Source organism: Choristoneura fumiferana, chromosome 9, assembly GCF_025370935.1.
Source record: "Choristoneura fumiferana chromosome 9, NRCan_CFum_1, whole genome shotgun sequence".
Classification (NCBI taxonomy): domain Eukaryota; kingdom Metazoa; phylum Arthropoda; class Insecta; order Lepidoptera; family Tortricidae; genus Choristoneura; species Choristoneura fumiferana.
Genome location: NC_133480.1, coordinates 7842152 through 7857644, shown reverse-complemented (window position 1 = coordinate 7857644; position 15493 = coordinate 7842152). Strand labels below are relative to the sequence as shown.

At 35.8% G+C, this 15493-nt stretch overlaps 1 protein-coding gene across 3 annotated transcripts; it reads right to left on the bottom strand.

Annotated features, from left to right (window-relative positions):
- Positions 1 to 97: 97 nt before the first annotated feature.
- Positions 98 to 15073, bottom strand: LOC141431117 (alpha-tocopherol transfer protein-like). 3 transcript variants are annotated; one of them, XM_074092123.1, is made up of 8 exons: positions 14797 to 14951; positions 14400 to 14422; positions 7540 to 7717; positions 6517 to 6673; positions 5004 to 5121; positions 4225 to 4356; positions 3444 to 3657; positions 98 to 2590 (listed from the first exon to the last, which is right to left on the bottom strand). In XM_074092123.1, exons 3-8 carry the CDS (start codon positions 7706 to 7708, stop codon positions 2436 to 2438), a joined length of 945 nt encoding a protein of 314 aa, XP_073948224.1. In that variant the 5' UTR covers positions 7709 to 7717; positions 14400 to 14422; positions 14797 to 14951; the 3' UTR covers positions 98 to 2435. The 3 variants fall into 3 exon arrangements, with proteins under 3 accessions (XP_073948224.1, XP_073948225.1, XP_073948223.1); XM_074092124.1 differs by lacking the exons at positions 14400 to 14422; positions 14797 to 14951 and adding an exon at positions 14989 to 15073; XM_074092122.1 differs by lacking the exon at positions 14400 to 14422 and having other exon boundaries at positions 14797 to 14950.
- Between the last annotated feature and the right edge of the window lie 420 nt (positions 15074 to 15493).

The following is a 15493-nucleotide window of genomic DNA, read 5'->3' as shown; positions in this document are numbered from 1 at the left end:
AGGACTCATCGATAAAATACCTTAGGTAGTCAACAATGAGACATTTACGCATGGGACTCACCTAATGAGACTTTTAAAGTTAAATTAAGTAAAACTGTTAGGTTTAAAGACATTTATTCCCATATAAGACAATTACATCACTTTCTTGAGCACAATAGTTTGAAAGCAAAAAAAAAGCAAAAAGGCAAAAAGTGGTGAACTTTCAAATGTTGGCATAACACCTGTTAACAATGTAACCTGCTTTTTGAACAAATAAATCTTTGACTTTGACTTTGACTTTGAAAGAAAAGAAAGAAAGAAAATACATTTATTTAACGCCATAAAACAAACATATAACAAATAAAGACATACATGACGCTAAATAGGTCCCCACTCAGCATAATGCCACGGCAAGCCTTTTGCATTGATTACATATGTACAATATAATATAAATAACAAAAATCTGTTTGTCGGTGAGAGTTTACAAAACAATTATGTAGGTAGGTATGAAATAGGTAGTAGTAGTAGATAAGTTATGATTATATTCGTGCTTTTTTTATTAACCTATTACCTACCCTATTACATAAATACGTCCCAAAATTATGAAACAGATTATATTAGTTTTGACGTTTCATTGGTTAATATGTACCTAGTGTTTCATTCTGTACACCACTGTGTGGACACAGTAAAAATTTCCCATATTTTTATTTTTATGATGACTTACTACACATTCTTAAAGAATACTGTATATTTCACCCGAAATCCAATAATTTATCTAAGTCTATCTGTCAAAACAAAAGATTTTGAAGGGTTTATTTTTATTGAGTTTTATGTTCATTTTTTTTGGTTATCTGCTGGACGTTATTTTTTAGAAAACATTGCTTGTCATGGAGCTGTGCCATTAATTGTTAAGGAGTTTTTCTATTGCTTCACCATCAGTTCCACTGCTTAATGGAGATTCCCAGGATCAACTGCGTGAGATACACCTAACTTTACCTGAATCACTATAGTTTGTGCCTACAATTTTTTAAATGTAGATGGTAGATTTTTTTTGACATTCATAAGTGCTTGTTGTAGCCTAAACTGAATAAAGATATTTTGACTTTGACTTTGACTAATGATGGCAATTTGAGGTAAAAAATAATTAAATTTAAAACGCCGTTTTTTTTTTCAAGTAAAAATACTTCATTACCTACTATTACTTATAAATATAAATTAGTAACCCTGGCTGTTTTTTGTTCGTTACCTCTTCACGCTTAAACCGCTAAACCGATATAAATAAACTTTGTTGTGACGATAATTATGTACGTAATAACTAAAAAGGACATAATTACAGTTTTTTGTCCCGGGTAATTGCATAGTTAGCGCGGGATAGCGATAAAACAATTCTTGACAGACGAACCCGTGGGTAAAAGCTAGTTACTAACTTTATAAACACACTATCATATTTCAATTGTCAAGGTGAATTGGTATATTGCATAAATTCGTGACTTCTATGAGAACTCTAAAATTTATTGCACAAGTAGTATTTAAAAAATATTAGGAATTCAATAAAATCTAATTTACACCTCTGACGTCAAAACACAAACCAATATAAAATGAACTATTGATTACAAGAAGTTGAGAATCATCCACAGCTTCCTATTGATTGGAAATCAGCACTACATTTTCATGTTGACAAATATGCTTACAAAGTTGCGAATACATATGTATGAGAACACCAGCTGATGCTCGCAACTTTGTATAGGATTTTGTGTATCATAATCCTTACAGAAACAAAACTGGAATTAAAAGTATATTATAATTATCTAGATGGTGAACATCATCAAACTACACCGTGTTATTTTTGATTTCCATTAACTTTAAAGGAATATTTGACAGGTCAAATGTAGTTAATTTCTCGAAGACACTAGTGGAAATCTTAGGGGCTTTTTCACTACCCATTGATTAGTGTTAACTGACGGTTAAATGTGATGCCGTCTCCATCTATTCGAACAAAAGAAATAGAGACGGCATCACATTTAACCGTCAGTTAACACTTATCATTGGGTGGCGAAACAGCCCCTTACTGCTTAAAAGATAATCAAGAATTTAGATAAGTAATGAATTAATTATGAATTATTGAATCAGGCGTTACTTTGCGTATATCATTCCATATCAAATTCAATGAACTAAATTAAAAGAATTTCTTTGCCCACCCGCGCCCTTAATATAGCTATATTATAGCCTAATTGACGTCACCTGTCACGCTACAAACATCAAAACTGTTGCTTGACATTGATTCTTTAAATAAACTTTACAGTGAAATATAAGTAAAAAAAATATTTTAAAAGTCGCTAAACTAATGTCGTTCAGTATGATTGTACGATCATTTTTTTAGTTATTTGCTCCTGTTAAAGGGCCCACCGTATAATTTGATATGGATGAACGACAGTGTGCTATACTTCTTCAACTTTTCAATCAACATCCAGTTTTCTGAAAGAGCCAGGCATGCCGAGATATTCTTCGTTGAATTTGGAACTTGTCCTCCGAGATTCATCAGACACTATTTTGTCTAAATCTTTGATCATCCTCTGCGCTTCTTCAGACCTAAGAAGGTCGGTCCAAGCAGCTGTAAAATAACAAGAATTGAAATATTAGATAATAGTGTTAGCCCCACCATTTCCATTAAAAAAAACCAGCCAAGAGGTGTCGGACACGTCCAAGATAGGGTTCCGTAGCGATTACGATAAAAAAGTAATATTTTTCTAAGGCTTTCGTATTGTGTACGGAATCTTCCAAGTTTAGGTATATACTTATTTTATACCATAGGCTGCTATTTACTCATAAAGTACTAATAATTCTCAAGCAATCTTAGCCGTTACATATAATTTTCCTTGTAAACTTGATATACAATATATTTTTTTCAACGAAAATTTGCACTTTCAAGTTGAATATTTCGGTAACATATCACTAAATCGAAAAATCGTCTTTCATTTCATTTCATATTAGTAGGAAGTGGGATGAACTACATGTTTTACATCTGGTAGCATGGCGAGCGGTTGTGTTGCTCTGAGGATTAATTCTGGTTGGGTTCGAAACGCGTCAGTGTAGTGTGGTGATGGCGATAGTTGATTTATGTGTGTTTGTACGAGAGGTCGCGGGTGAGCAAAGTAATTGTTTACAGTCCATTACAATTTTTTTATACTGATTGAAAAGCGCCCCGGTCAATATAATATAACAAAGCTATACCTCGACAAGTTCATAATGTGTCGGTAGAACCCTGTCGCAGTCAGAATGTCCGCACTTTAAAAAAAATCTTGATCATGGCAGCAGAGGCTCCCTGTGACAGGGTTCTACAGAGTGTCACATACGAACTTTTAATGTTACAATGTTGATTCTGTTTCGTATTTAGTGTTCATTGTGTAATTTGTAGTATGTCCCATTCCCGCACCAGTCAAAGAAAGAAATCATAAAAATCTCACCATCCAATTTCTCAACAGACGGTGCATCACCACCGTAGTCTTTGGGCAATATCTCTTTAGGGACGTGTTCGTGGAAGTCTTCATATGTGCTGTGAACGTGGATCCTCTCAGCTACCTTCTGTTTCATCCCTTGTTTTAATAAGAACACGAATTTATCCACGAAGGAGGGTGCGTTTAGTAAGTGTATGCCCTTTATTTTAGTGCCATAGCCTTCCTAAAAAAAAAAAAATTAATTCAGATAAGGACTCATATCTATCTGTCTTGTTACTCGCTTGCTTTGAAATATGGGGCGCTGGAAGAGGAAAGACTTTCTTGTTAACAAATACTAATACTAACTTCCTGGCGGAAGCTGCCCCACGCTTTTACAATCAAATATTATAATTAAAAGCACATAGTTTACACTTCAGCCCAGAAATAGAGACAACTTGAACGATCCATAATTTATAACGAAATATTTACACTATTCAATATTCAATAATAGGTTTGTTATAACCTTGAAACCTGATCGTGTTCAAAGTCCATAACGTGGCCTTTCTCACAAGTGCAAACACGACTATGATACGATATTCCATCATGAAGCTCCAGTTCATCTTCCGTCTCCATCATCAGATCAGTTCGACAGTACCATATTATTGTATTGTCATCAGAACTACATACAGTTGCCAATTTTTATTACGCTACGACCCTTGGAAGATGGTTAAATTAGTGACCTTAGATTCCATTACATAGTTAGTTACATACAGGTCGACCTCACAAAAGCGTGTTAAAAAAAAGAACTCACTGTCGACAAAATCTCCGCTTTCTTCAGCACAACGGGGTTTATCTTCGCAAGTATTCCAAGGTTTAAGTTTTTCATGTCAACGACGTATCGCTCTGCTATGCCGTAGTCATCATAAAGCCTATATTCTCCTAACTAAAAAAAAACATATAATTAAATAGATCAGTTGAAAGGAAATATTATAAAATTATAAAAAAGTCGGAAATGTCACATAAATGTCCAGCCCAAGCCCTTCCCAAATAAGATACCTAAACCTATCTAGCTAAAATTTCTTTGAAAAAAAAAACGCCGCAAAAATACTTCCTGTGGTTTATAGACGGATAAGAAGAACCAAATGTAAATTAAGAATTAAGGGGAATACGAGAAACATTGTTATTTTTAATTTTATTTATTTATATTGGGAAACATTGTACAAAGTTTAAACGTTTTCCGTAAGGCTCAGGGTCTCCAATGAAATTCTAATACATAACTTTTGCTGTGTTTTGTTACGAAGTGTTCGATACAGCGCCATCTATAAGACTTGAACTAGATGGCTTGTTAATTAAAATGTTCGAGGCCTGTCGACAACAATGTACTTCACTAGTTCCAAAATAAGACACAATTATGTTCTTATTTTGGTCCAGGATCGTACATCAATATACCTAAATAAGGTGTAGTTTAGACTACTACTTTAGAGGATATTTAATTTTGTCTGTTCAATGGCAATCGGCCTCGGAATAAAAAGTACAAAAAAAGCGTGTGTATTATCGATATTATAATAAAGTTTGATTACGTGTACTTACGTAAAATGCGTATCGGAAGTATCGTAAAAGAGTGAAGTTTTCTAAATCCTCTTTAAATTTACAAATGAGGACTCTTGAATTATCTACAGGATGTACTTTGGGGAGAGCAACGTAATTTCTGAAAAGAAAAAACAGAAAAACGATATACGTGATAGAAAAACGGGCTAGTTGGCTTTTGTATCGTGAGAGTTGTTTGACAACATTGTATTTTTTTTTTAATTTTATAACACTGGCTAGCATTTCTCGAGTTTTACTGTCTCACTCAAACGCGACCCTTTTAATGGTGGATCCACATTTGTGTCATTTTACTGGGATCCCTTTCGACTGCCATAATTTTATAAGTCATAATGTTATGTTTGTCATTATTATTGTTAGTCATAAAAAAACCCGCTTAACCATACATTTTTCATAAATTTTTAAATGGTTATCCTGTAGAAGTCTATAGATTAGGTTGAGTTTGTTTTATAACAATTCTGAAAAAAAAATGGTTTCAGATAAAAAAATCCGGCCAAGAGCGTGTCGGACACGCCTGAAATAGGGTTCCGTAGCCATTATGAAAAAATAAAGTAATATTTCTCTAAGAATTTCGTATTTCGTACGGAATATTCCAAGTTTAGGTATACCTATTTTATACCTTAGGCTGCTATTTACTCTTAAACTACTAATAATTCTCAAGAAAACTTAACCGTTGTAGTTTCCCTTGTAAGTTTGATATACTTACTACCATCCTGAATTTTTCCACCCTCCGGTTTAGATTTTAGGAGGGGAGGCGGGGGACGCTCGATTTTAATGAAAATTTGCACTTTAAAGCATTTTGTAAACAAATCACTGAATCGAAAAATCGTTTTAGCAACCCCCTAATGGTTTTAAAATACATATCCAACGATACCCCACACTACAAGGTCGGATGAGAAAAAAAAGTCACCCCCACTTTCAAATTCTTATTGTACTATTTTGTCGGCATAGTTTACATATTATATATTCGTGCAAAATTACAGCTTTCTAGCATTGATAATCCCTGAGCAAAGCCGCGGACGGACAGACAGACAGACATCTACATGTACATTTATTTAGCGGTATTTATTATACTGTTTTTATTGTAGATGTTAACACAGTTTTGAATAGTTTCGTTGTTTCGTTTAAAAGCGTGTGCAAATTTTACCGTTAAGTTCCGAAAGTTAAAATAAATTGAGTACCTATAGCAATGTTAGAATTATTAAATTATGATCACATTGTACAAACAAATTTTGGAGACTCCCTAACTCTAAAAATCTTTTCAATTTAAGATTAGAAGCTAAGGTTAATCTAGTTAATTTGTATCGAAATAAACAGTTTTTTTTTTTTAATCCCGTCGTGGGGTACCTATGGTGCAACCCTTCGTAGATTCCACGACAAGACGTCGCAACCTGAAACAATGGCGAGTCGTACCACGACACCCGTATCGCGTTTATGGGTAAGAGTTGACCCACCATAAGCTTTCTAAAGCTTTTTAAACATGTACCTATGTACTTACACGCAGTTAAGGATTTCCTTAAATTCTTCAGGTTTCCGATTTAAAGCGAGTTCCGGTATCAGGCCTCTTGCTGTGAGGACGTGGTCGATACGTTTCTTGCATATTTCTACGGAGCCTTTTGACAGTAGCAGCATTCTCTCCACCATGATGGTCTTAGCTGAAATAGATATTGGAAACAATTTTAACACTTTTATCCTTATTATTTTATCACTTATATCCAGAGACGTAAATAAAAGCCCTCGTGATGTTCGTTGCTTTTTACTGTGACATAAGTCTTATTATCCTGTTTTCTGTTAATTTCATGTTTTTTTATGTACAATAAAGAGTTTTATAATACAATACAATACATAAGTGCTGTTCCGTGTACATCCGTGAACTTTTCAAAAAGTTCTAAATTCAAATTAACAAATCCTAATTTGGAAGCAGGTAGCAAATCACAAAGATCTATAGTACCACAGCAAAAGCTTCAAGGTAAGGTAACACAGACCTAATAAAAGAACTATAATATTTCTACCATGCTTCTCCACTACCCAAGTTATGGTTTATGGTCGTGGAAAAGAATCCTAAAACTAGTGGTTCTTTTGGACAAAGAAACGCCTGGTTGAATCAAAAAGCAAACTGACTATACTCGTAAATAATTAGTACGTATATTTCACGTGAGTTAAAAACCAAGGCGCTCATGGGTAATAAGCCAAAGTTTATTTCTTCAGTTTCAGTTTAGAAGTCTTTTCTAATTATTTACCTGCATCCTGCAGAATTCGTTGTTTTCTAGTATAAAAATAAATGTATTTTTCCTTTGCGATGAAAAATGTTTGTTTCATGACAGGTGACGAAAAGTAACAGAAGGAGGAGATGATGGATAACCTGGTTAAAGCCACAGGTTCACGTTGGAAGCAGGTAGCTTCCAACTGAAGCAACCGGAGGTATATGGGGGAAGACCTATCCAACAGTGGACGTCCTACGGTTGATAATAATAATATGATGATAACGGTGAAAGGTGATGATATTTTTTTATTATTGTACCTAAATATGGCACAGCAGCTTGAAGATGTTCCTCCTTAGAGCACCAATCCAAAACAGTTTGCACGCCCTCCTTTAGTCGATCTAAGTCCAAACCGCCATAATCTCGGACTGCCCGGACTTGTTTTTCAGTTAATTGTAGTAAAGGATGATCATATTTTACGTCGCACATCTTTAAATCCTGTAAAGATAAAAGTGTCTAGTTATTAAAGAGACATGAGAACATTCATGATATTCATGACATGAGAAGTTTCTTGCGGCGTATTCTTCTCAGCAATGATGGTCTTTACGAAAGCGCTGGTATTTTTAAAAAATGACGTGTAAAAGTGCTTATTTACTGAATAAATGATTTGAAATTTGAAATTTGAATTTGAAATTTATTTATTTTTTGGGAATTCCCGCGGGGCTTTTTTGAAATTCTCGTGTTTCAATTTGATTGACAAATTGCTAGCAAATGAAGTAAATAGTGGTAATAATAATAATAATATAATAACAATAATAAAATAGTAGTAAAGGTACTAATAGTAGTAGTAGTAGTGTATTTTCATTTTTGTATTTCGTTTTTGTTTGTTTGCTATTTAGTGTTTATTTAAATTTTGTTGTATTTGTGTGTGTTTGTGAATGTAAATAAATGTCTTCTTTCTTTCTTATATTAGCCAAACATTAAGTCAACTGACTGGACTAGCCAACAAGCGCAAAGGCATTGATAGCTCGTGTCTTGTTGCGATTTAACTAGAACACAGCTTGAATATTTAATAAGTGTATAGGTAGTGTAGTCAACGATTTTTAGACGGTAACCGAATAATATTTTTTTTCCGAGAGTTCGTTTTGTTGGCTGTTCTTGCATTCTCATTGAAGCATTTACTAAATTTCAAGTGAATCCGATCATTGGATGTGCTTCGAAATTCACTTAAACAAGGCTTGACCCACACTTACGATCGAGGAAATTGTATAGCGCAGGTACCATCAGCCAAATAAGTGGCCTATCAATTTTTAAACAAGTTCCTATCAAATGAATATGTCACTAAAGTCGAACTTGCAAGCTGACAGACGTCTATTGGCATTATTGTTTTGTGACATGCAAACTGACATCGTTTTCGCTTTAGGGTGGTAGACCACATATTTGATGATTTCAAGATGATTTCTTTAGCAGATGTATGGAATTACAACATGACATTTGTAACGAAAAGGTTCCACTTGGTACGCGATTTAGTTTCTTTGACTGTACATACTTACTAACACGGTAAGTGAAATAGAAGCTTGTAACATTAAAAAAACACACAATGCGTGTTTCGCGTCGAAGTAAACAAGAATGACCTTCACGGAATATTGACATTAGGTACGTTTGCAATAACAAGTAACTTTAACATCCATTATGTTTGCTTGTTAAAGATGACAATGTAGTGAGTTCTTGTTGAATAGTTACCTAAATATTTACTGTATATTTATGTAGGGGAGACCGAGGAGAGTTGTGACAGAGGAGAGTACTGACAACGTCGATTTTTTGGAACTTTAACGCGCGTTTGATAGCTTTAGACTTGAACTGAAAAACTAGCAGATAACAAGTTCCCAAAAATCGACGTTGTCACTACTCTCCTCTGTCACAACTCTCCTCGGTCTCCCCTATTCAACAGGGGTCATGAGGAGTTACTTTGCAAAAATTACCATTTAAGTGTTAGCATAATAATTGTTAATGCGCGTCACTTCACGACTTGTTTTACAAGTATCAGTGAACGGACATCTGGATTAAAACATAGGATACTTTTTATCCCAATATTCCCACGGGATAGGGATAAAATCTCTAAATAAGAGCCGCTGGGCTTAGAGTCATGAAATTTGGTATGTAGATAGCTGGATATCTGGAATAACACATAGGCTACTTTTTATCCCGATATTCCCACGGGATAGTGATAAAATCTCGAAATAACAACCGCTGGGCTTAGAGTTATGAAAACCACGATGTACCTAATTTTAGGGGATTCCCACGCGTGCGAGGCCGCGGGTGAACGAATAAAGGATTCACGTGCATAAATAGCAGAGATCCGTCCTATCATTTAAGCAAGGTGTAATAAAGACACATACACACACACACATCATCATCATCATCATCATCAGCCGGAAGACGTCCACTGCTGGACAAAGGCCTCCCCCTAAGAACGCTACAATGAACGACAACTCGCCACTTGCATCCACCGGTTTCCCACCACTCTCACGATGTCCTCAGTCCACCTGGTGGGAGGCCTGCCAACGCTTCGTCTTCCGGTTCGTGGTCGCCACTCGAGGACTTTTCTCCCCCAACGGTTATCTGTTCTTCGAGCGATGTAGCCTGCCCATTGCCACTTCAATTTGCATATTTTTCCAGCTATGTCAGTGACTTCGACGAATTTCCGTATTCCGGATTCTATCGCGCAAAGAAACTTCAAGCATAGCTCTCTCCATAGCTCGTTGCGTGACTCTGAGCCTCTCTAAGAGGCCAACAGTCAAGGACCACGTCTCAGTGCCATAAGTCATCACTGGCAACACACACTGGTCGAAGACTCTAGTCTTCAGGCACTTTCCTCACAGGCACTTGCCTCTTGAGGGTCATGTGGATTCCCTAATTTCTAGATCCCTATCCTACACCCTGTTTAGTTATAAATAACTAGCTGTTGCCCGCGACTCCGTTCGCGTAGACTTCATTTATTGGTATCCCGCGGGAACTGTGCAATTTTCCTCAATAAAAACTATCCTATGTTTTTTTTTATGTTTTGTAGATCCAGAGATTACTCCCTACAACCTCAAAAACTTTACCTCTTTATAATAGTAGTAAGTATAGACAACGTATTATTCTTTGTAACTGACAGTGACATGAATAATGTAATCACCTCAAATTATAGTTTTCTTAGTACGTACATGCATTTTATTTGAGATCAAGGTGGACCGCTCGTACTTTTAATCGACGCTGACCTTTAACTTGAATCATGATGAATGAGAAATATAAACATTGTTAATTCTAAATACAAACACACCCAAATGAAAGCTTTTTCACGCTATGTGTTTTCGAAAAGAAAGCTTTGAATTACGTATTTACACAGAATATACCTACAAAAAAATAACAAATACTTTAGTACAAACTATCAACATGAAACTACCGTGAGACTCTCTCATATTTTATTATAAAACGTTATGTTATTCTCAAGGGATTTTTAGCGAAATCCCAGAATTTCAGTTTAATTGCTAGGCCTTCACGACGTGGGTAAAGGTAGTAAGTAAAGTAATCAGACAGAATAAATGAGATTATGTCTACGATGATTTTAAATCGGCGATTATTAAAGCCGGTCATACACGTTAGCAGGCAGCCTGCACAGATCAGGTAGCGGTATATGGGGACGTTCCGGTGTATCGGAGCGGTCTTCGGTTCTATTTGCGATGGCATCGAGTAAGGATGAGGACGCACTAACACTGAGGCCTTGCGTTAACTTTGAGGAAACCCGATACAAAAACAGTGAAAATGAGGCGAAAAAAGAGGAGTAAGCATTGGTTATTAAAAAGAAAAACGCAGGCACGCACACACGCACAGGTTGACCGTACGGTACTTCCGGAGCAAAATCGATTTTCGAATTTGCTCCGGTCGCCTGCGCAGGTCAAACAAACTGCACAGGTCGATCGGCATACCTACACGCTCCGGTCAACCTGCGCAGGTACACTTGCAGAGGTAGACCTCTCCGGTAAACCGTAAAGTGTATGGCCACCATAAGTAAGACAGTGCAGACAGACAGTGCCTTTGCCACGGAAACAGCTACCTATCGAATATAGCAAATGTAACAGGCAACACGGTAGAAAACGATATGCCGTGTCATGACAAAACTGTGTAACTTTAAAAATGCATCCTTTTATGTTATTTGGCCTTGAAGCTGTGAATACTGATCCAATTTAGATGAAATTTGGACAAACTGTGGCTTTCTAAGAGGGGGCCTTTTTTCAGCAATGGACGTCTTCTATGGCTGATGATGATAATGACGACGATGATGAGGACAATATACATAATCATAATTTTAATGATTTAAAAATCAAAACGTAACTCGTAAGTACAAAAACTATACTTTTCATTTTAGCTATTGTCCTATTGTTAAATAATAATATTAAAATCACTAGTTGTCCTTAGACTGAATCTGACCACACAATAATAAGGTTTATTCCTCTACCGGGTGTGTCCTGTAACACGAGCAAATAATTTAATATATAATAAGTTCAGCGACATTCAAACATATTTAGTTTTTTATTTCTATTGTACTTTAAAGTTTATTCGAAGAAGCAATGTAAAGCAAAATGTTTGATGTTTGTTGCGTGACGGCGACGTCAATTGGGTTGTAGGATGGCGTACATTGATAACACTATTTAATTTGTATGAAAAAGGGAAAATCTAAAGACTCCATTATTTTTAAAAGTCGCTGTATTAATATCGTTCAGTCTGACGAGTATGATCTAGGTTTTAATTTTTTGCTCGTGTAATAGATGTTACCTCTGAGTTTTTCGAAATTCATGTGCGGAGTTACATTTGAAATTTACCACGAGCTTTGCGGTGAAGGAAAACATCGTGAGGAAACCTGCACAAACCTGCGAAGCAATTCAATGGTGCGTGCGAAGTTCCCAATCCGCACTGGGCCCGCGTGGGAACTATGGCTCAAGCCCTCTTGATCTGAGAGGAGGCCTGTGCCCAGCAGTGGGACGTATATAGGCTGGGATGATGGTGATGAATAGATGTTAACGTAAAACACTGTAACTTGAGTTACATTACTTTGTCATGATCATGACCATGACACGGCAGCGGATGCTACGGGGCTTCATCCCGCATTGGGCATTACTTTGCATTTATCCTACATGTACCATTATATATGTATGTAACAAGGAAATCCGCATTTTTAGCTTCCGGTATTCCAATAATCGTTACGGAAAATCCATGTCCAGACAATTAAACGTTCTAGTTGGAAGTCACTTGGGTTTCAAGCGATGTAATTGATAGTGCTGCGTTTGTATGCAAGAGCAATAGTTGCATTACACTACAATTTTATTAAACACACTAGGGAGCGCAGGTTTGGAATATTGTAAAAGTACGTTCGTATCCCATGGGATCTTATTACTAAGGTTGTGTACGTCAGTGAAAGAATAACAATCACACACACGTATGCACATACTAGTAGCGTGGCAACGTAACAACTCGATTCCCACCGGATTGCCTAAGTTTTACAAGCTTTTGTTTAGTTCCACCTGTCCCGTTGTCTGTCTGTCTGTCTGTAGCCAAATATAAAATAAAATCTGGTAGTGACATCCTGGTAGCCCGGCCAGGATCGTCTCTGCAGGACGGAACTCTTCAACAGTTAATGGCATCGACTTAAAATGTATGCAAAATGTATGTGTGTGTGATTATGTTTTTTTATTTATTTATTTTGGTATGCAAATGTAGTTTAGGTGACAATGCAATTAAAGTAGACAAAAAGTTCAGGTCAGCAAAAAAAGCTTGTATTAAAAATGTTTTTTTACCAGAAACTTGCATTTTTTACTTCACTACAGGTACATACGTTCCTATCATTTTCCGGGTTTCCTAACGAAAATGATGACGCCGCTGGTACACTCCCACAAACTTTTGTATTTAATAGTACTATGCTTTTAGATTCTTAATGCCTTTGGCAATTTGCCGTGTTCTGAATAAACATGAAGGAAAAATAATGTTCTCAGATCGCGAGCAAGTGCAACTGTTGCATCGGGCATCACTCGGTCCAAATTACCCCCTCTCATTCCTCACTTTTTCAATCACGTTCATTAAAAACACGGCCACTGTCAAAGGCTTAAGAAACTGGAAGCAATGTAGCATAATTTGAATTATTGGCACACACACAAACATCACGCCTGTATTCTCAAATGGGGTAGGCAGAGCAATTTTAGGTTTTAAGTTTGACAAAAACTGTACAATAGTGACAGGTTGCTAGCCTGTCGCCTACGGTATACCTAACCGGTTAACCTATATCCTCAGTCGCCTCTCACGACATCCACGGAAGTAATGGAGAGGTGTAATTCTAACCCGACACCACACGGATAATAATACATAGATGCAATAATAATCCTCATAAGTCATAACAAAGACTAGGGAACAGTAGGGACTATTTATCTTTAAAGAAAATAGTTAACTTAATGACTGACTGACACATCAACGCACAATCAGCTACTGGGACTAGGTATTTAATTTTGCAGTAGTTTTGCAGACAAAAGGAGGAGAGTGGTTAATAATTTTTTTTTTCGTTAATCAAAAAATCACAGGGAAAAAAGTGTTTTGTTTTTTACATTTCATTGAATAAAGTGCTGGTATAATCCATCGAATCAATTAGTCTTTATAAAATTAATTTCAGAATAAATAAGTCTAACAAAAACGTGAATAGAAATCATTACGAGTACAGCATCTTTTCATTCGTGAAACCTGTTGTGCGTTTATTTTCCGGATTTTGACGTACCTACTTATGGACTTCTAGAAACTTTCATGAGTCTAGACCTTTTGCTTAAGCATCTAATTATGAAAACAAATATGCGCATTATTCCCGATGTCATTATTTAAGTATTTAATAACCATATAAGTAGTAGAATCCTAATATCATTTTAGAACTCATTTCAAAGTAATCATTGATCAGTTTATTTTAAAAATTTACTAGCATGATCATGAATAGTCTTAAAAACTTAACGGATTGTATGCCATAATTATATCTTAAATATCGTTACCAGTTTCATACTAATATTAATGTTCATGAGTTTACAGCCACTCGAATCTGTAGCGAAGATTGTGATTCGCAAACGAAGTAAAAATAGAACTATATGGGTAAGAATTACCTACTTACCTACTTTATGAGGACTTATATACCTAGAGCAAAAGAAAAATTATAAAATAAGCAGGGCTTTTGTGAACATCGTTTTCTTTGATAATTAATTATTAAAAAAAAATGCCAAAAATAGCGAATTGCAATTTGTTTTCGAAACAATCATCGCAGTCATTAATAAGTTAATAAGGTCAGACAATTTGCATAAAAACAGCCTTTTATTTTTTTTAAAAGGAGTTGTTATGTTAGCATTGAAATTAGGGTTATATTATGTCAATGTTTTTTTTTCAGCAGTGATGGTGATAGGTACTTTAAGTACAACGGTTTCCATTTGTCAATTGATTATTTAAAAAGGATTATTCACCCCCCCTGTTTAACGGAGTTGGTTAGTGATTTAAATAAAATTAAAAATACTTGCCTCTGATAATTACTTTGTTCTTAACACTTAAAAAGTACGTAATATTTTTTAAATTTACACTGAAATTTCGTCGGTGAAATACCTTCGCACGAGTCAAAGTCTGTTAGTTGACTGTTGAGAGAAACTATGGTCTTGTACTTAAGGCTTAAGGTTATCGTGTGTGCTAGCGCACAGAACAAAATACATACTTACCTATGTTGAAACGTAATACTGAGTAATATTACGGAGTACAATGCATAGACGTAATAGCGACAAAGTATATAAATTTTTGTCCAAAATAATATTAACTAGAGACTGAGTTATTATGCAATTAACGTTTGCCCGCGGCTTTGCTCACTTAAAAACCCTCGCATTTATAATGCTGGTAGAATTATACCTACACCATAAAATCACAAAAACAAACTGACTAATACTTATGTTCATAAGGTACAGCCACTGACAAACGAACTGCAAAGAACAAAGAACGGCTCACGCTTGACCTGTTTTTTTAACCCTTGGAGCAAAAAGGGTGGTGTTATTAGTTTGACGCCTTGGTCTGTCTGTCTGTGGAATCGTAGCTCTCAAGCTGATGAACCACTTTCCAAGCGATTTTTTACGTGAAGAAAGTTTCTTTGCGGTGGTTCTTGGCTGTTTTATTACAATTTCGGTTTTTTTTTTAACTTTAGTAAGTCGATTAGGTTATAGGACTTGCGGTATA

Bases quoted from the DNA above. Each gene is read 5' to 3' on its own strand.
- LOC141431117 (XM_074092124.1), bottom strand. From the start codon at position 7,708: ATGTGCGACGTAAAATATGATCATCCTTTACTACAATTAACTGAAAAA. The intron at 5,122-6,516 runs GTAAGTACATAG...TTTTCTTTTCAG, and splicing joins AAGGAAATCCTTAACTGCGT to AAATTACGTTGCTCTCCCCA. The intron at 2,591-3,443 runs GTGAGATTTTTA...GTTATTTTACAG, and splicing joins GTCTGTTGAGAAATTGGATG to CTGCTTGGACCGACCTTCTT.